This window comes from Raphanus sativus, chromosome 9 (assembly GCF_000801105.2).
Source record: "Raphanus sativus cultivar WK10039 chromosome 9, ASM80110v3, whole genome shotgun sequence".
In the NCBI taxonomy this organism is placed as follows: domain Eukaryota; kingdom Viridiplantae; phylum Streptophyta; class Magnoliopsida; order Brassicales; family Brassicaceae; genus Raphanus; species Raphanus sativus.
The window spans coordinates 22,195,253-22,216,140 of NC_079519.1; the positions used below are offsets into that span (position 1 = coordinate 22,195,253).

General features: G+C 35.5%; 2 protein-coding genes, 1 long non-coding RNA gene and 1 other non-coding gene across 4 annotated transcripts; all 4 read right to left on the reverse strand.

Annotated features, from left to right (window-relative positions):
• Positions 1-1,513: 1,513 nt before the first annotated feature.
• Positions 1,514-3,061, reverse strand: LOC130499669 (uncharacterized). The gene is made up of 4 exons (XR_008938555.1): positions 2,696-3,061; positions 2,315-2,376; positions 1,828-2,253; positions 1,514-1,733 (listed from the first exon to the last, which is right to left on the reverse strand). It is a non-coding gene; the product is annotated as an uncharacterized LOC130499669 (long non-coding RNA).
• Positions 3,062-6,999: 3,938 nt separating this feature from the next.
• On the reverse strand, positions 7,000-12,507 carry LOC108826915 (two pore calcium channel protein 1). The gene is made up of 23 exons (XM_018600258.2): positions 12,262-12,507; positions 11,764-11,907; positions 11,554-11,661; positions 11,065-11,160; positions 10,800-10,930; positions 10,608-10,668; positions 10,346-10,512; positions 10,166-10,271; positions 10,006-10,083; positions 9,822-9,883; positions 9,632-9,704; positions 9,442-9,507; positions 9,202-9,345; positions 9,058-9,115; positions 8,767-8,874; positions 8,603-8,666; positions 8,343-8,511; positions 8,177-8,241; positions 8,006-8,096; positions 7,745-7,831; positions 7,581-7,652; positions 7,433-7,470; positions 7,000-7,320 (listed from the first exon to the last, which is right to left on the reverse strand). The coding sequence occupies exons 1-23, from the start codon at positions 12,379-12,381 to the stop codon at positions 7,218-7,220; spliced, it is 2,211 nt and encodes a 736-aa protein (XP_018455760.2). The 5' UTR covers positions 12,382-12,507; the 3' UTR covers positions 7,000-7,217.
• A 293-nt stretch (positions 12,508-12,800) lies between these two features.
• On the reverse strand, positions 12,801-19,143 carry LOC108826914 (callose synthase 12). The gene is made up of 5 exons (XM_018600257.2): positions 17,134-19,143; positions 14,994-17,010; positions 13,372-14,837; positions 13,210-13,271; positions 12,801-13,104 (listed from the first exon to the last, which is right to left on the reverse strand). The coding sequence occupies exons 1-3, from the start codon at positions 18,996-18,998 to the stop codon at positions 13,389-13,391; spliced, it is 5,331 nt and encodes a 1,776-aa protein (XP_018455759.2). The 5' UTR covers positions 18,999-19,143; the 3' UTR covers positions 12,801-13,104; positions 13,210-13,271; positions 13,372-13,388.
• On the reverse strand, positions 15,834-15,909 carry LOC130500538 (small nucleolar RNA J33). Its single transcript, XR_008939159.1, has one exon. It is a non-coding gene; the product is annotated as a small nucleolar RNA J33 (small nucleolar RNA).
• Positions 19,144-20,888: the final 1,745 nt, after the last annotated feature.

A 20,888-nucleotide genomic window follows, 5' to 3' on the forward strand; every position in this document is an offset into this window, starting at 1 on the left:
ACTTAGAAAATATAGCAAATGTACCACTATCAAAAGCCACAAAAGTGTATTCTTACAAGGGTTTCTATCAATTTGTCTTAGAATTGATATCCCCTAGTCTATATTTGAGAAGTGATTTGCCACATGTCTTCTCTACAATTGTTTTCACAAAAAAAAATTGTGACGTGGCTATTAGAATTGATGACATATCATATAATTAAATATGACATGGACAATTATATTTAATGCTGATATATATTTTTGGAAATCTTTTTAGAATATGGTAATAACTCATATATTACATTTAATATTGATTTATATATTTGGTAAACTTTGTAGAATATGGTAATAACTCATAAATCATCATTAAAATAAATATATTCAAATATGACATTTTGAATTTCGAAATATTATATAATTTTACTTTTATAATTATAAATTTTTTATTATCTAAAATTTTCTAAATTTTCTGAAGTTTAAAAAAAAATCGTAATATCATTAGTTTCTTTTAGATATCTACAAATTATATAAATATTATTTAGTTTTAATTTTTGATAACTATACAATTTTATATGATTTTTAGTAATTTTGTACAAGTTGATTTAATATATTTAACCAAATGAAATAAATAATTTTTATCTAAGATTTTAACTTTATATATACATATATATTCTTAAATATAATTTAAAATAAAAAAATATTTTCTCTTAATTTTATGCTTAATTAATGATATTTATATTAATTATTGGTCAAAATAATAAAATATATAATATTAATAAATTACATTTTAAAATATAAAATTTAACTTTTAAAAAATTCATCACTACACATAGTGCAGGAAAACACATTGATTAATAATTGTGACATGGTTAATAAAATTGATGACATGTCTTATAGATTAATATGACATAGAAAATTATTTTTATGTTAATTTATATTTTTGGTAAACTTTTTTAAATATGGTAATAACTCATATATTATATTTTATTGTCGATTTATATTTTTGGACTTTTTAAAAATATGGTAATAACTCATAAATCATCATTAAAATAAATATATTCAATTATGGCATTTCAAATTTTGAAATATCATTTAAATTAAAAATATTTCAAAAATATATACATATTTTTAGAAAATTATAAAAATTAAATCATAAAATCAAATTAAATCGTAAAATCATTAGTTTCTTACATATATCTACAGATTTTATAAATATTGTTTAATTTTAATTTTTGACAATTATGCAATTTAACATAGTTATTTAATATATTTAATTAAAATAAATAGATAGAAAAATCTACCTAAGATTATAATTTTAAATATATACATGCACATTCTTAAATATAATTCAAGATAAACAAAATTGTTTTATCTTAATTTTAATGTTCAGTTAAATCAAATTTATATTAAAATATTGATAAGAAAAAAGAAAATCTATAATATTAATAAAAAATAAATATAATTTATATTTATCTATTAAAAATATTTTAAATTTTTTTTACTGCACATGGTGCAGGAAAACACCTAGTTCATTGATAAAGGATAAGAGAAAACTACCACATTAGCTAGAATATATCATAATCACGAGTATCTGGGAGAAAAATTCTGTAATATCTATTGTTGTCATATTCCATGCCCTAAGAATTCTGGACCACAATGAAATCAACTTCATCTCAGGTTCTACCTTTTTCTAAAGCAAGCAAATCATGTTCCTCATATAGTTCATCACGATTGTTTGGCACATTATAAATTATCTATACAGATAAAAAAAGATGGCCTATTCATTGTTCAAACCTTTACAACTAATATATGTATGAACTCTTACTTTGAGTCTTTGATGCAACTTACCATCTTAATTCGATGGAGTTCTTTTTAGCCCTCTAAAATAATTCCAAGAAGAACGGTTTCCAGCTTTGCAAACACTTCTCATGTTTCCACATGTCGTTTTGTGAGCCAAAGTCCATTTTTGTTGTCCCTCCTTGTCCAGATGTAACCCCCTCCACAAACATATAGATTTTCGAGTTTAAAATACAGTTATTGGGAACAAAAGTAAAGTATAAATACACACACTCACATCTCTGCGAAGTCCATTATCTCTAGTGAAGTCCTTTTGTATGCTGAAATTTCTGAATGGGAATGATTCCTTCTTTCCGATGTCACTCTTGATATGGTTGGCCAAATGTCGATAAGACAAATTACGACGTTGTGCGGTAGGTTTGTCTTTGTTGTAGGCTGCTTGTGTTAGTCTAGTGAACACAGCAGAGCCACATGTGTCTGAAAAAAAACTTTAGTTTTCTTTCATCTCTATCATTACAATCAAATGTTACAAAAATACCTTCATGCTGTTTAATTGGATCATCAAAGAGATCTGAGGTTTTCCGATCTCTATTTATTTCACTGCAATCACGAAATGGTTACACAAATAACATCAAAAGGCAAATTAATATCCCAATGAGAATTAGCAGAGATTAACAATATATATAATTCGGATATGAATGTAAAAACAAGAAATGATTTATGTTTAAGCCTTAGTTTAATGCATAAGTATATTCTCCATTTTCAAAGCTGGATAAATCCATAAACATAATCATGTAATGTATCTTTTCATTATTATAAATCTCTAAAGACATTTATAAGAAATTTTAGTAACTTTTTTTATTAGAAATTAGCAGAAGTAATGAAAATAAAAGAAATCGATAAACAAATGAAACCATACATCTATCTTGCTTTGAAGGTTCTTGAGGTTGAGGTTCTTCTTGATCGTCTTCAACTTGTCTTTCTTCTCCTTGCTCTTGGGCCTCTCCTGTTCTTTATTGTCCCTTTTCTCTTTGTCCTCTCCCACTTTGTATCTTTTTTCCCCGAGCTTCACGTTTTGTTTAACTGAGAGGATTGGGTTTTTTAGAGCTGTTGGGTCATCTCCCAATAGAAATCTCTTCCTCTCTTCTTTTTTCATCCATGTCAATCAACCTATAAAATTAACATAGCAACAACATAAAAGTTAGAAACTTTAGAAACTTTGAGATTTTGTCTTTTAAATGAAACAAAAGAGATACTTGGAAAAAGTATAAAAACAAAATCTTGTTAATGCAGTCAGAAACAACAAAATTAGATTCAAAAGAGATAAATCAAAAAACTTTGTGATCTCATTTGATTTAAAACCAAAAAATTTTGAAATGCTGTCAGATACAAAAAAGATCTTTCAAGATCAAATGACATGAAAACTCATGAAATTCTATTTTTGTTAACCTCAAAAAGGTTAAAATGTATAGATTACTAAACAAAATTAAGTTTTTTATTCGTCAAAATGGCAAAGGGAGATGACGCTTTTCCTCTTCCTCCACTCTTGAAGCAAAAGAGAAAAGAAATGAGAAGAATTTCAATATTCATACAGCAAAAAAGAAAGAAGAAATTGAAATATTTGCCTAAACAAGCAAATTCAAATTTACATTCAACAACAGCAGGTACATCCACATTCAAATTCAAATTAACAACAGCGGGTACATCTACATTCACATTCAACATTCAATTAACAACATCCACATTCACATTCACATTCAATTAATAACATTGTTAACAACATTCAATTAACAACATTCAATTAACAAACCGATTCAATTAACAACATTCAATTAACAACATTGTTAACAACATTCAATTAACAACATTCAATTAACAACATCCAATTAACCTACACAAAGATATAGATTGTTGAATTTAAAATGCATTTATTGGGCACAAAACAAAGTTTAAATACACACACCCACTTCCCTAAGAAGTCCATTATCTCTTATCAAGTTTTTTGGTATACTAAAGTTTCTGAATGAGAATGGTTCTTTCTTTCCGATTACGCTTTTGATATGGTTGGCTAAGTGTTGATAAGAAAGATTACGACGTTGTGAGATAGGTTTGTCTTTGTTGTAAGCTACTTGTGTTAGTCTAATGAACACAACAAAGCCATATGTGTTGTGAAAAAACAAGCTTAGTTTTCGTTAATCTCTATCATTATGTAAATAAAATTACAGTAACATGTGTGTTGCAAAAAACACATTCATGAAGTTTAGTTGGATCATCAAAGAGATCTGAAGTTGTCTAATCTCTAGTAATTTCACTGCCATCAGCAAATGGCTACACACATAACATAAAAAAAGCAAATTTGTATCCAAATGAGAATTAGTAGACATTAACAATATACATTTATTGATATAGTTTGAATATGAATGTCAAAACAAGAAATGATTTATGGTTAAACTTTAGTTTAGTGCATACATTGTTTCTCCATTTGCATAGCTGGATAAATCCATAAACATAATCATGTAATGTATTGTATATTTTCACTCTCATAAATCTCTAAAAGTTTTGGAAACATCTATACAAAAATATTAATAAATTTGTTTTTTAGATATTAACAGAAGTAAATGCAAACAAAAGGAATCGATAAATAAATAAAACTGTACCGGTATCTTGCTTTGAGGTTTTTCTTGAGCTTCTTCAACTTGTCTTTCCTCTCCTTACTCTTGGGCCTCTCCTCTTCTTTCTTGTCCCCTCGCTCTTTGTCCTTTCCCTCTTTGTATTCTTTCTCTTCTTTTCTGAGCTTCACGTTTTGCTTGATTGAGAGGATTGGATTCCTTAGAACTTTTGGGTCTTCCTCCAATAGAAATATTTTTCTCTCTTCCTTTTCATCCATGTCAACCAGCGTATGAAATTAACATAGCAACAACACAAAAGCTAGAAATTTTAGGATTTTGTCTTTCAGAAGTGAAACAAAAAAGATGTGTGGAAAGAGTATAAAAGCGAAATCTTGTTAATACAGTCAAAAACAACAAAGTTAAATACAAAAGAGATAACATCAGAAAACTTTGGGATCTCATTTGGTTTAATTAAAACCCAAAAAACTTTGAAATGCAGCAGAAACAACAAAGTTAGCTACAAAAGAGATATTCCATGAATCGAATGAGATGAGAACCCATGTCTTATGCTGATTATATCTACATGATTTTGTCACACCCGAAATAAAATAAAATCAAAGTCAATAAAAATTGATTTTTTTTACTTTCAGTGACATGCCTTTATAATTTCACACATAGACATTTCTTGTCGGAGATGGTTGAGATTAGACCGGAGGAGAAGAGAGCTCAAAAGACCTGAGAAGAACGATGACTGAATTTTTTTTCTTAACTTAATGAAATAAGGTTTTTTTTTTAAATGAAGAAGACACTTAGAATTTTTTTTAGTTTCGCCAATACCAAATTTTTAGCTCCAAAGTATTACCGCCCAAATGTATAAAGGTTCCAAATCTCATTTTTTACTTCCCACTTACTAAAATGTTTTCATAGCGTTTATTTAATATTATTATTAAGTACAAAAATTTCAAATTTATCTACAATAGTAGTTCAGTAAAACAAGCTATATTATTGTGCTATGAATGTGGACTTTTTTGTAGTGAAATAAACACTTTAATTATATAAAAACATTTTAACTATTTTCAAACTTTTCTAAGATAAATATGAATAGTCACCTCTTTTCAGTTTGTAGGTAATTATTTTAAAAGATACTTTTACATTAACTAATACACATTATAAACAGTCACATTTTTCAGTTTATATGTAGTTATTTTAAAAATATATTTTCTAATATAACTTGAATAGACACATTAGTAAAAAGGAAAACACTTTAATTATATAAAGTCACCTTCACTTTTTAAAAAACTTTTCAAAGATCAATAGAAATAATCACATATTTTCAATTTACAGATAGTTATTTTTAAAATATACTTTCGCAGTGGAAAAAATACAACTCTTTACACTAGCTAATACACAATTCTTGTAGTAAATAATTGTACAAAGAAATTTATCAGGATATTTAACATTTTTTATAAACTAATATATTTTTGATGAAAAGGCACAATACATAAAAGCTAATACCTTTTATTTCCCACTTACTAAAATGTTTTCATAGCGTTTATTTGATATTATTATAAAATACAAAAATTTCAAATTTATCTACGATAGCAGTTCAGTAAAACGAGTTATAGTATTGTACTATGAATGTGGACTTTTTTGTAGTGAAATAAACACTTTAATTATAGAAAGACACTTTAACTATTTTAAAACTTTTCTAAGATAAATATGAATAGTCATCTCTTTCAGTTTGTAGATAATTATTTTAAAAGATATTTTTACATTAACTAATACACATTATAAACAGTCACATTTTTCAGTTTATATGTAATTATTTAAAAATATGTTTTCTAATATAACTTGAATAGACACATTAGTAAAAAGGAAAACACTTTAATTATATAAAGTCACCTTAACTTTTTAAAGAACTTTTCAAAGATCAACAGAAATAATCACATATTTTCAATTTACAGATAGTTATTTTTAAAATATACTTTTACAGTGGAAAAAGTACAACTCTTTACACAATTCTTGTAGTAAATAATTGTACAAAGACATTTATCTGGATATTTAACATTTTTTATAAACTAATATATTTTTGATGAAAAGCCACAATACATAAAAGCTAATACTTTTTAATTGGCATTTTCGAAACACACAAACATAAATTGACAACTTTTTTTTTGAAACAGTGTAACTTTTTGATTGAAAACACAACGTTTCAACTTAATAGGGATTTATAACATTTGGAATTAAATGAGATCTGCTATTGTGGCAATTAATGGATATGCTTTTCTCTCTAGTGATATAATTGTTTTAACTTCATTTCATTATATCAAAAGAAATTACATTGTGGCAATTTAAACGTGAACTACTATATAAAGAGAAATATGCAACTTTGAGAAGTGAATTATATAGTGATAATAGTTAAGAACAATAATATGGACTGGTTTTAGAAAATATATGTTATAAGAAACAATGACTTATTTTGGCCTTTTGAACATTTACTGTTTAGTTATTTTTACAGAATTATTGTTAAGGGAAGCAAAATGTAATCATCCTATAGTTGTAGTGTTTAGCTTTTCCAGTTTTTAGCTCTTTTCAATAGATAACAAAATAAAACTGAGTCAGCAAAATTTTACAGAAAGTGTCAAAAGAATAGATAGTCCATCATCGTATAGTCATTATTACAGACAGAGACGGAACACGAGCAGGCACAAAATGTAAGTTTAACTTCTAGATTCTATTGATCTCTCTCTCTATATAGAATCAAGAACGCTTCCGAGAATTGCACAAAAACAAAATATTAAAAGAATATAAAAAACCCTTTTTAACGGGCTTTTATGTATCAGTAGCAGCAGTAGTAGAGCACTCTGGTTTGCTGAGTTCATCACCCAACATGTGATGAAGAAGTGTGTCAACTCTTTGACTCCTAGACTTCGACCTATTAAACCATTTCACAACAACAAACAAACAAGTAGCAAATAAGCTTCAGATTTTTCTTAAATGTGTGCTATTAAATTAATAAAACAAAAACAAAGATTTGATATCTCTACCCTGCAGATCGACGCCGGTTTCTTCTTTCTTGAGAATCCTGCAACAATAACAAGGAGATCACAAGAATCAACACCTTGACAATCTCCACATCATCTATTCATGTCTGTGAAGTAACTTTATGACAAACCGAAGACGAAAATAACTAACCTGTCCTTGACATTTCTCCTCTTCCTCCAGATCCAACTCAGTAAAGAAAGCCTCCAAGACAAAGGCAACAACCTGGAAACAAACAAATCATGCATAATTAGTCAAAGCTGAGTTGACATCTCTTACAACAATCACGACCAGTTTGGTGTCAGTGAGAATCTCACCAAGTTCAACAGGAGTAAAACAGTGATGATGTAGAAACTGACGAAATACGTAATGCTCCACCAAGTCCCCGTCAAATCTTTATAGCTCTGAAGAAAACATCATTAAGAGTAGCTTAAATAATAAGCACCATAAGAAGGAAGCTGTTTATAATCTCACATCCTATGAATACTTCTTGTTAGAAAACTATTACGAGTTGGTGTTCAGAAAAAAAAAAAAAAACTATTATGAGTAATAATTGAGACTAGCAGAGTCAAATTTACCTCCATCCAGACTTGCCAGTTCCCCATCACTAGCAGATTGAAGAGTGTGACCATTCCATTGGGATAGTCATTGAAGTTGAACAGTAGATAGCTGAGTTTCTCTAGTCAAGAAACCCATCATACACAGATGTACCAAGTAAAGGTATTTGGTAAAAGCCAAAAAAAGGATACTCATCCTCAGCCATCTCAGTTTTGAAGAGTTGTTTGTTCCCAGCATTCACAAGCCCACCAAAGATCTATGAACAAATGAAACGAACAAAAAGTTTTATTTCTCAACACATGAAAGTGGCTGTTCAGTGGTGCCTAAAACAATCAGAGGAACTGTAGCATGACTTACCTGTACACCAATAGAGCAGTAGATACACAGCACGCAGAAGATGGTCCCTAAATATGGCATCAAACTTGGAATAAGAGTGATGAATGTCGCAATAAATGCTCGGTATCTCTGGACGTGCATAAGAAGCCTTATCAGTCTTAACATTCTTGCAAGGAGAAGGTATCGGATCCTATCAGTGACAGGCAGAGAAACAGTGTCAGGATTTTTTGTACAGAAGAAAACCACTGTTTCCAAAACATGTCATAAGTGTTATTCCTCACCATTCTCCGTTTGAGAAGAAAGTGTTCTCATCTGGAGTTATGAAGGTAGCTGTTTCACCAATAACTGCAGATGCGAAGAATAGCAATTATAGCCTAGCTATCAATTACTCAACTGGCAAATATATATATATATATATATGAAACTGCTGCTTCAAAAGGTTTACCTATGACCCATGTGACTATAAAATCAAACCGGTTTTGGCCATCCCTCCAATAATTCTCAAATCCATATGAATAGATCTTCAAAGCCATCTCCAACACATATATCCATCCTGTGAAAACATTAAAAGAAATAAATCAACTCAGATTACTCCATAAAAGGCACTTTCTGTATGTAAATACTACTCAGGGTCAAACACATACAAAATAGCTTAACTTCTTTCTTCATCTTAGCATCAAATGAAAGAAACAAAGTAAGTGGAGAGAAGGTAGTGGAAATCTAGTAAAGTTCTTACCGAAGACAAACTCGGCAACCTGCCAGGGCTTCTGAGCGGAGCTTTCTTCAATATCAAGCTGGATACAAAAACTTATTATGGCTTGTGAAAAAAAACTTAGAAATTACATTTCAAGGAGATAAATTTTATGAGGGCAAGATATACCGTAGTTTCAACAACGACAGCAATGAAGTTCACAACGAGGATGAAAGAAATAGCATATCCAAAGTTTGGGCTTCGAACAAAGGCTCTCAGTTGTTGTGATAAGGCCGAATGGTAAATTTGCGGGAGGTTCTCAAAGAGAGATGGCTGCAGCAGAAAACAAAGCAGATCACTAACGTAAACATATGGTAGAGGTAAGTACATTCCGAAAGAGAAGGGAAACAAAAGTATATGTGAACTTACAACTTCCTCCTTTTGGAATCTAAGAGCAATGGCTTGGCAGAGGTCAGCAAACTCATCCTTGTTGATCTGCTCAACAAAAAAAAAAAAAAGGAGACTATTATGCATGAAAATTTTTAATGTGACTAGTCGTTTTTAAGATTATATATCCTAATCATCTGTGCCACCAAAATGTTCATTCGTTGATTTTTACCTTGAAGTCACGAGTATCATCAAGCTCATCAAATATCAATCCGAATTCTTCTTTTGATATCTTTGGCAACGTCCTGAATATAAGCACAAAGGAATGCATATCAGATCTCACAAGTTAGACAAAAAAGGAAGTGACATTGAAAAAGAATATACATGCTGCATATAATTGACAAACGATCATAGAAATGTACCTGTAATTAGTCAACTGTTCAAAGAGCTTAATGCATTGCTCCTTATCAATCTGCCCGGTTTTCTGTCATAAACATGAAATAGAATACAACGTAAACACATATGTTTAGCTATGTGGTAACTAACAGGGAGCTTCCCTGTATATATCTGTAGGAGGTAAAAATCATTTTGAATGGAGTAACTTACGTCTTTGTCTATAAGACCAAAGGCTTTCTCCAGCATTCTTCTCTTCATTTGATCCATTCCAGATACTTGCTTTGCGAGCTACAAAAATAACAAATATGATACCACGCTAGTGCGGTCGTTTTTAGTTTTAACATACAAAAGATCAAGTTTTGCAATAAACCTGTTCTTTGAAACTGTCATAAACAACGGCAAGAATCAAGTTCGTGACAAAGTAGACGCCAATTAGTACGTAGAGCACGAAGAACAACGAAGACCAGCGTGAAGACCTATACAAAAAAAAAAAAGAACAAATCAGTCGCCCAAAACACTGGATGTAACTCATTTCACCATATAAACTTACTTGTAAGCACGAATCCAGACATCAGGATTGTTGGATGTTGTGAACAAAATAAACATCTGGTAAAGAGTTGCACCGTAAGACGTGAAGACCGTGAGTCCTTGTTGTGTATCCTCAAACATAACAAAAGCAATCCAACTGGCAAAGAGAAGGAACAGCATCCATAGAGCCTGTGGAGATATTCAAGAAGTGAAAGCATAGAAGGACAATCAATACGAGTTCATCACTGTTCTGAAAGTCAAACTCGATTGGGAAGACCACTGACCAAGATATTCAAGTATGTGCCAAGCATTCCAGAAAGAAGGACGAGGCTGTCTCGAAGTTCCCTGTACAGAAATTTTAAGAAACACAGTTTTTAGACAAGAAGATAATATAAAACAAAAGTGCACTTTCATCGTAAATGGCATTTTGGATTGAGACAAGTTGATAGAAAAGAAGCATAAATATGTGTTGATACCTTATGCTGAGGATGAATATGATAACTCTGACATATGGGGCGATTCTAAAAGGAAGAAAATCGAAAGCCACTGGAGACAAGTATAGAATGTCAACGAGCACATCAACAATCAAAACTACCACGCAAGCAACCTGGAATCAGGAAGAAGAAGACATTTATTGTGTTAAAAGTTATGAAATCAATATCTTAAGTTCTGTCCAACATTCAACAAATAGAAAAGAAAAAAAAAAGAAACAGTGAAGAAGACTTATGTAGGGGAGAATACCTTCACTAGGTTAAGGCGGCTTGTCCAAAAGATACGGGACCCTTCATAGGAGATTGGGAAAAAAGTATGTACAAGTAGTATAACCAGGGTAAGTACCTGTTTGGAGAAAGCAAAAATATAAGAATTTCAGTACAATGAGAAAGGATCCTGGCTAGTCCGAACGATAAGATAACGAGTATATAAATATTAGCATCTACTTAAACGAGATCAACTAGTTTTCACAAAAGTGTGTAATGAATCTCAAGCCTTGAACTTTCAAGTGGATGCATATAAGAATATGTCAGTACAGTGAGAAAGGATCCTGGCTAGTCTAGTCCCAACAATATACACCATGGAAGATAAGACGAGTATGTTAATAAAATTAACAACTTCTTAAACGAGATCAACGAGTCTTGAATCTTTCAAAAGTGGGTTAATATGAATCTGGTGTGCCTAATTGCACTAAAATCTATTTGCATCTACAGCGAAAATGAAAGGCCAGCTACTTGCCTCAAAGATAATGGATTCTGCATTGGTCAAGTAGGGTAACTCCCCAAGGTAATAGTAATCTCTGTCTTTGCAAGACGGCGTAGGCTTATTTTCACACCACAATGGTTGCTGCAAAAAGACAGGACAAGAAAGACTGTCACACTTTTTTCTATTTTCTTTTAAAAGTATTTTCTTTTGGGGGGGTTGGGGGGGGGGCAAAAGGTTGCTGACCTCAAAGAAGTTAATCAAAATGAGAGCGAAATAGTTGAGAGACCAGATGAGATCTAATCGTGTGTAGATAAAGTAGTACTTGGCAGACTCTCCGAAGCTGGACTGGTCAAGTATTTGCTCAGGTAGACCTATACCATCTTCAGCCTACATACATACAGCAAAATAAATAAATAAATAAATAAAAAGGTTCTCAAAATCAGCAAAAAAGACAAAGAAACCGAACATTTTCTATTGCTATATTCGTAACTTATTATCAGGTTAAAGAAACAAATCATTTTGAACAAAAAAAAAAAAAAAAGAAACAAATCATATTCTGAGCAATTATTCAGAATAAACGATTTGGACTTGTCAGACTGATTCTATTCACTGATAAATTGAGAAATCTCCCTCAAGGGAGTTATGCCATCATGTCACAGTCAGTCGGACAAAGATCCATGAATTTTATCAGAACAAGAAGAAGACAAATATAGTTAGGGAGTTGAGAGATAGAAAGAGAACCAGATCGACGAGAGCAGCAGCTTTCTGAAAGGTGGTACCATGAGCGATAGCTTCTGATCTACGAACAATCCGATCCGTACCACCACCACGACTCTCTCTACCTATCAAAGGATCTTCCATTTTTTTTTTCTTCAAAAGGATCGAAATGGAAAGCAGAAGACCAAGGACCTTATGTAGTACCTTTCTTTCTTTCTTTCTGTCAGTTTATTGTTGGCTACGAATTTTAATATAATGATACAGATCACAAGAAGAAGATAGTGATGATGGCCCAGAAGTAGTTGAATTTTTAAAATAAATTAAATTTTCCAAGTGATATTAGATCTTGCCGACAAACACGTTGGGGTCCCTTTCTCAATTTGTAACTTTGTGGATCAGGATCTAAGTAGATTGGTCAAAACTGAGAGAGTGGTGTTGTGGTCCGAATAAAACTGATTAAAGAATAAGACTGCAGAGACTAACAAACAGAAGAAACAGATACATAGAGAAGTGGACAATGGAGAAGCATCTCAAAACTGGTTTAACAAGCAGAGAAGAAGATGTGAAATATGAATGCAAAATGACATTAGAAAATCAAAGATTAAACATATACTAAAAAGAAAGTACTCTAAAGCTCTACAATGAGAGAGAAAGAGAAGAAATCTGAACACAAAAGCCCTACTTCACACAAAATGCTGTAACGTTTCAGACAATAACACCATACAAGAATCAGAATCAGAGTCTTCCCCCCTTCCCCCACACTCTAACAAAGTACTGACAAATGTATATATATATGTTTCCCCCACTAACCGATGCTCTAACCAGATAACCAACTTCCAAATTCGTCCACAAAAGCTCTCCAAAAACCTGTTTCAAGCACAAGACAGAACAAAAGATGGGTTTATTTGAGTTCTTCTTCGCACACCAAGGATAACTTAAAAAAAATTCCATCTCTCGAGAAAACTAACTAACCTCCAAATGATCACCATCGCCGCAAACCAACAGCTTTTTCAAGTTACCATTTACCATACGACCTACACAAGTTATAAAGCTTCGCATTGGTCTTGTTGTAAATCTTAGGATTCCAAAACAAACAGGATATTAAAGATGTTTCAGTAAATAAAAGAGCTTTACCTTCTTCTTTCTTCAACTTAGACATCGCCTTTTGATTTCTTCCCAGTGACAATCTGCATGATACGAAGCCCTCTGCTAAAGGCTTCATTGAATAAGATCCTTGTTTGCATTGATTGAAACCCAGGCATCCACGACATGAACGCTACGGGAACCATGATGAGTATCCCGAACAGTATGTCATATACCCTAGCAAGGGAGACAACCGCGTTCCAGATAAGCCTAAACTTCGTCAGCGCTGGCCTTAAAGCCTGTGCGATCAGCAAGATTCCCCATCCGGTTGGGACGAACGCAAGAAGACTCGTGAAGATATCCACGAAGCTGAAATGCGTGAACTCTAGCAGAGCAACAATCACCAGAATACCAAACACGATCAGGAGGAACTGAACGAGCCTGTACCGTATGTGGTTTCTCGCAGAGTACTTGTCACGGGCGTACTGGATTATCAGGAAGAACACAAACACTGCAAAGATGTATATCCATGACAACAAGTAGACGAGAATGCTGGTTGATCCGCTTGCGATTTTGAGCTGGTAAACAATCCCGTACTGGAAGAAGAAAAACCGAAGGTCCAAGATTATCTCCACAACTCTTCCTGGTATACCGGTGGTTCTCAGGTGGTCCTGTTCCTCATACCACCATATCTCCCAGCTCTGTTCCGATTTCGTTGAGATTCTGCCTTGATACCAGATCCAGTTCATGAAGCCTTCGAAGTCATAGACCGTCTTAAGCCAGTCGAATCCTGACGGGTTGAACACAAATGGGGCCAGTATCCATGATATCACGAGGAACCAACTGGTGAGAGTCATGGCTATGTAGATCAATGAGTCTTTGGCGATGGGACTGTGCGTAGCATAGACTATGAGGATCAGCCCGAGCTCGATGGCCTTCACAAAGTGACTGCGTGCATAGAGTCGGTAGTTCTCGGTGAAACTCTTGTGCTCGACAACAAATCCACGTCCAGTGGCTCTGTACTTTGCTCCACCATGGAGAATGGTTCGACCAAAATAGTGAGCTCTGGTCCCCATTGAGAATGTGTAGAAGACAGAGGAAAGCTGAATCTGCATCCGAATGAAATTCCATATAGCTAGAAGGAAACCCTCCTCGAGAGACCATTCCACAATCATTGGCAGGGCAGTGAACAGACCAAGCTGAACGATGAACTGCTGGTTCAGTATCACAGCAAGCGCTGCGTTGGTGTCTGTACTGTCTGCTAGAGCGGACTTCTCAACACCGCTCAGCGCGAGATAAACCCGGCCCCAGAGGAAAGCGTAAACCGTAAGAATGACCATCATCGTGTTGAAGAAAAACCCGACCGTTGTGTAGAAAAATGATAACATTCTGAAGAAATCGAGCCTATGACCCAGCCTGTACACATCTCGGCTAAGAACCTGCTCTCCATTCCCACTGGCTACCTTAGCCTCAAACATTGATATTTGATTCAATCCAACATCCCGGCCCTTCCCAACCTGAATATATGTACAAAAAACAAGGGTTATGCAATTTACATTGAAGAAACAAGGAACGTTAAGTTGCATGGTTATAACAAAAAAAAAAATTGAACTATAGGATTTCTGTCGCAGTATAAATTAGTTAGAAATATCAAAATAATGAACATTACCAACCTGAATATACTCGTGGTGGGTGACGTTACCGCCTCGCAATGTGCAATTAAACCCGGCGAAGATGTCTTCACTGATATTTATGACTCTGGAAGCTTTGCTGATACCACCTCGACTCAAGAACCAGAATCTGTCAAAAACATCGGGGTGACCATAATGCATTCTGACCTTAAGCGGGTTGGCAAGAACACGCTGACCAAGAGTGACAAAACTAGTCTCCTGAGCAGACATGAACCACGCCAGAGACGAGACAGAGCCCGTGAAGATGTGCTCCCGGACACCGAGAATAGTTGGCTTTCTGATCCCATGAGATTTTCTAAACTCCTGGAGCAAATTTCTCATCTTGAGAGCCTCCTCAAAATAATTATCCTGGTTCATATCTATGGTCTGAACAGCATCACCACGGGTAAAGATCATTGCATGATTCTGGTTCTCTGGCTTTCCCTCACCCAGCTTCAACGGACCAGGCAGCTTCACACGGAATATCTCCACTTCCTTCTCCAACGTGTGATCGTATTTCACCAGAACTGAGTAATACTCTGTCTCTCCCCTGCCCGCATGCACCTCATCCACATACGCAATACGGAGGGCTTCATTTTGCTTCATAAGATACAGAATTTCCTCTGCCTGAGGCTCCTTCTTTGCTTTTTGAGACCCATAGATCTGGCACGCCACGACATATGTGAATTTCATCAATGCAGTCCCATGCTCATGGCCTTTATACAGCATGCTCACGGAGCTAGTTGCTCTGCTTAGAGAAGATCCACCATTTACATCGTCAACCCCATCCAGTCGACCATTTCCCTGCGAACTCCTCATTGAACCAAGCTCCTGAGCATCCTCCCGAATGTCCATTTCAGACGCAGAGTCAAGAAAAGCAAGCATCTTAAGAGCCCTGTAATAGTACATCATTCCTCGAACTGTACGTGCCAAAGTCTGACCTCTGTAGGAAGCCCAAAGCCTGAGCTCTCTCAGCTTGGTTGTCCACAACTCAACATCTGTCTTTATACCTTCCCTACGCATCCGTTCCTTAAAATTTTTCCATTCGTCAGCATAAATCGTCTGCAGGTAATACAAGGTTGAAATCCCATCCTCAGTCTCGTTTTTGAGCTGTTCTTTGCTGTATACAACTTCCTCGCTGTAGTATGGAGTCAGAACACTGAACGCCAACATTTTCTCCACCTGAGGTGCATGAGGCAAGTTCATGAAGAGCGAATTGCTGAAGAAGGCAATCCGCCGTCTCGCCTCTAGATTCACAGGGACGCTGTGCATAGAGTCCCTAGAAGTGAGAATTGTGTGTAACCGCCTAACCTGCCGAAAGAAGTCTTCATTGCTTGCATCGGGAAGCCTAACAGCGTTCTGAAACAGTAACTTGGAGGCTGGATCATGAGGAGTCAACCCCTCATTAGATAGCTGTTCAGTTGTCTTCTTCTCTATGAAGAACTGTCGTGTTGCAATCTCATAAATCGACTGCAAAACATTCACCACTCGCTCAATATCTGGCTTCTCAGCATTCAGTAGCCCAACCAACTTCTGAAGTGTCTCGTACATCTTTGGCAGAAGGTCCACTTTAAAGGTCTTGGTGAACTGCTCACCCTGAATAGAGACCTCAATCATCTGGAAGAAGATCGTAATGATTTTATGTTCTTCGGTGTCAATCTTGATGATTGAGAGCAGCAGATGTTTGATGCTGTCATATGCCTCAACAACAGCACAACGCCTGTACTCATTCTTGCATATCTTGTGCCACAGCCATTTATCAGGAGCATCAACCAGCTCTTTCGCCTGGCTCAGTGCAAGTAAAAGCTCGTTGCACAGCAGGAAACACGGCCAGCGGATAACTGACACATTCCACGAATTCTTTGGCAGCTCCAGTAGCTCTACTTCTCGATCAGAGACTATATCCTCTTCTCTGAAAGCTAAGATTATCTCATTCCAGATCAACGCAAACTTGTTGGCTTCAACCTGATTAGACTCGAGTTTCTTAAACGGCCGCCCAAATCCATACCTCAGCTTCAATCTGCATAAAGTACACAAACTCAAGGTTATTATTATGTTGAAAACTCGAATTCCAAGCTTGTACCGTAAAGACAAACTCTGTATAGTAAACTATAAATATAGGAATATGCTTGCACAGACTTACCTATGAATGGCGTCCTTAAGCTTGTTACCAAAGCCTCTAGCATTCAGGAGTTGTTCCTCAGGCATTAGGTTGAACTGAATAGCGCTAGCAAAGAACTGAAACCTCAGCCTAAGCTGTCCCATGTCCCTGATCTCCCCCAGATGATCAAACAACCCAACAATAGCACCAACAATCGACGAATAGATTGCGTACCAAATTTGGATATCCATCAGGTATATCAACACCACTGGCAGCCATAATAACAAGACAGAAAACCTATTGCTCTCGCCAAAGAACTGATGCCACTCATAATCTACCTCCTTTAAGTTCCATAGCAGCTTCGAGGGTTTAATCATTGGTTTAACCTGCAGGAAGTAGCTGAAAATGAACTTCGTTGCTAGGACAAAGATCCAGAACGCCGAGTACTTGATGTTGTCCACCAAACCCTCTCTCAAACCTCGACCCACAAAGCTTTTACCCTGGAACCACCAAGTTAAAGCAAAGAATATTTTCCAATTGCTCTCTTCCAGAAAGTTCCTTATCCACGGGATTATAAACAGAGCCAAAGCCAGGATCTCAGGGACCAAGAATGCCACCACGGCGTAAAGGAATTGGTAGATCTTGTCATTCGCGGCTCTGGACCACTGTCTATCTTGCTTCCTCTGCTTCCAGATGTTCGTGTAGAGAACAATAAAGGCTATAATCCAAACCGTGGCAGCTACAACCTTCATCAACATTCTGAAAAACAGCCGTTTGGTCTCTCTAGAAATGAGGGGCCGTTGCGAACCAGCGTCCAGCACAGCCTGCAGTAGTCTCATCCCACTCCACGTCAAGAAAACTGTCAAAAGCCTCACCTGAACATCTCTCGACTTCAAGGCATTCCACATCTGCTTTGCCACCGACCCTCTATCCGGCTTCTCCTCCCAAGCAACTATAATGGCGGCTTGAAGGAACAAAGCAAGCATCACCCAAAGCCTATCAAAGCTCCTGTAGAGATAAAAAAACGTCCTCCGCTCCACAAAACCGGTCTTCCCAACGCTCTTCCCTCTACTATTCTTGAAGAAACTGCTCCCCAAATCAAGCGGCCATTTCAACTTACTGAAACACCTATCCGTCCAGAAATACTCATTAATATCATCATAGTTCCTCCACTTACAATGCGGCTCCGTCCCGTTCTTGCTCTCATTAATCTCAGCTCGGATCGTCTCGTAAATAGGTTTAACGACGCCGTTTAGGAAAGCGTTCTCCCCAGAGAGAGTAGGCGTATAAGGCTGCCCCGTGTTCTCGTCGAGGCAATCCTCCAACACCTTGTTAAGCTCCGAGGCCATATTGTGGAAGATGTAACAGACGCACTCGGGCATGAACCTAAGATTCGCGGCCTCGCCCCACACGAGGAGGTAGAGACCGACGTAGAGAAGCTCCCGCCTCGAATCGGGGCTCCGATCCGAGATCCAGATGTTCGATTTCCTCCCGAGGTAGGAGCACCAGCTGGAGTAGTTCCCGAGGAGCTTGCGGCGGAAGCGGCGGACGACGGCGGGATCGAGGGAGTCGATGTTGTCGGGGGGAGGGGAGAGGCGCATCTGGGCGTTGGCGAGGTGGAGGACGACGTGCTCGCGCTGGTTGCGGACGTTGTCCTTCTGGAAGCCGAAGAAGAGGGCGAGCCAGTCGAGGAGGTCGTAGTGAGGGCGCCATTGGACGAAGGGAGGACGGCGGAGGTCTCCGACGGTTTTGAGAGCGGCGGCGGCGGCGCGGACCTCGGGGTAGCGGAGGGAAGGGTGGTCGGCGAGGAGGTTGTTGACGGGGATGATGTTGTAGGGCTCCTCCTCGGTTCCCCCCGCCGACGGCCGTCCGGTTTGAGATGGGACGGTGCGGTGGCGGAGGCTCATAGTAGCATGTGGTGGATCTTGGAGATGGTGTGAAGGAGGAGGAGACTGATTCAAAGGATGTGGAGAGAGAGAGAGAGAGAGAGAGAGAGAGAGAGAGAGAGAGAGATTGAATTGAAGCGTTGCGATATGTTTTTCTCTTTTAGCTGTGAGAGACTGCGACCATGACAGACCCGAGAGACGATTTGTATCTCCTTTCCGCGTTTTTGTTTCTCTTTTTCTTCTGGATTTTTATTTTTATTTCTTTTTAATTTAATTCAGATTTCGTGAAGATCCATTACCATAATAAAAGGTTTATATGCTAATGAGCTTTTTTTTTATCAACTATGCTAATGATCAAAATAAAGTTGGTTATGGTTATTATATAATCTTAGTGCATGAGACTTGAAGAGTTTTTTCCCCGATAGAAACCAAATTGGGAAATGAATTCGTCTTTTTCCTTTTTTGTATGATTTTACTTGGTAAATACTACTCCCTCTGTTTTTTAAAGATGTATGTTTTGATGTTTTCACACATATTAAGAAAACACATTAATTATACATCATTTTTAGAAATTATCAAATTCCAATGCATTTTAACCAATAGTATTTCAATAAATTCAATCAATTTTATTGAAATTTGCAATTTTTGTATAGGAAACATAAAAAATACATCTTTGTGAAACAATTTATTTTTCTAAAACATCTATCTTTAAAAAACAGAGGGAGTAGATTTTTGAAGATACATTTCTAAATACTTAGGAAGTTTCTTTGTTTCTTCAACCTCTCTCGTTTCCTTATCATTTAAGTAAAAGAGGAAAAGCAAGTCAGCATTAAAAAAAAAGACATTGATGCGTTGAAATCTGAAATCATTTTATTGCTTTCTAAAATATATTCATCAACTAAAATCAATTTCATTTTCTTTTTTTTTTGGTCAAAGGAACAAAATTCTAAAATGTAAGGGTTAGATAAAACAGATGTCAAGAATCGTTATATATTAGTACTAGGGTCGGCCCGCCCTACGAGCGGAATTTGATTTTTTTGTTATTTTGGTTTGTATAATTGTTATTCGATCTTGTTGTTTGTGTATCAAGATGGTGAATCAAAGTGGTATGTGTAAAAATGATTTATGTTTTTCAGTATGGTTGAGGTCAATGGTTTGATCGGGGAGGAATTATATGCGGATTGAATAATTTAGTTTACTCATGGAGTTATGGTGGTTCTATTTTAGTATTCGGTTAATTATTTTCTTTAAAAGAAAATTAAATCATAATTGGAAGAATGACTTGTTGTTTATTTTGTTTTGGGTTCTGAATGATTGATTTATCTGTTCTTTTAAATAGATTTTCATGTTATGGTGTTGACACAACTTAATACAAATTTGAGGTAGTTTGGAGTTGAGTTGGTTTGATGTTTTTTGTAGATTTGGTTTCGATGAATACTACATCAGCCCTATTTTTTATGTATATTGTGTTATCATAATTTGAGCATCATGGATGCGGAAGGGATTTAGATTTTTATTTTATTTTATTTTGTCTGGTGTTTGATAATTTATGGTGCAGACAATCATAATATATCATATTGATTATTTTCTTGGTTGCGCCACAAGTATATATACTGTTCATATCTTTATAGGGTTGGTCCGCTCTACGCGGATTATGCTTTATTTACGATGTATATATTTATATTATTCTATATTTTTATTGTGTGAGCTTTATGTTAGGATTTGCAGGAAAAATAAATTGATAGAAAGTGAATTTGAAAACATATCCCATAAACGAATTCACGCATGATATTTGTGTTTGTTATTGTGTGTGATTTTGTTAAGGTGATGTTGTTTTGTTTTGTTGTAATATTTGTAAGTGGATTTTGTTGTTGTCAATGTGGTATATATTAGTAGGGGACTGATTGATAT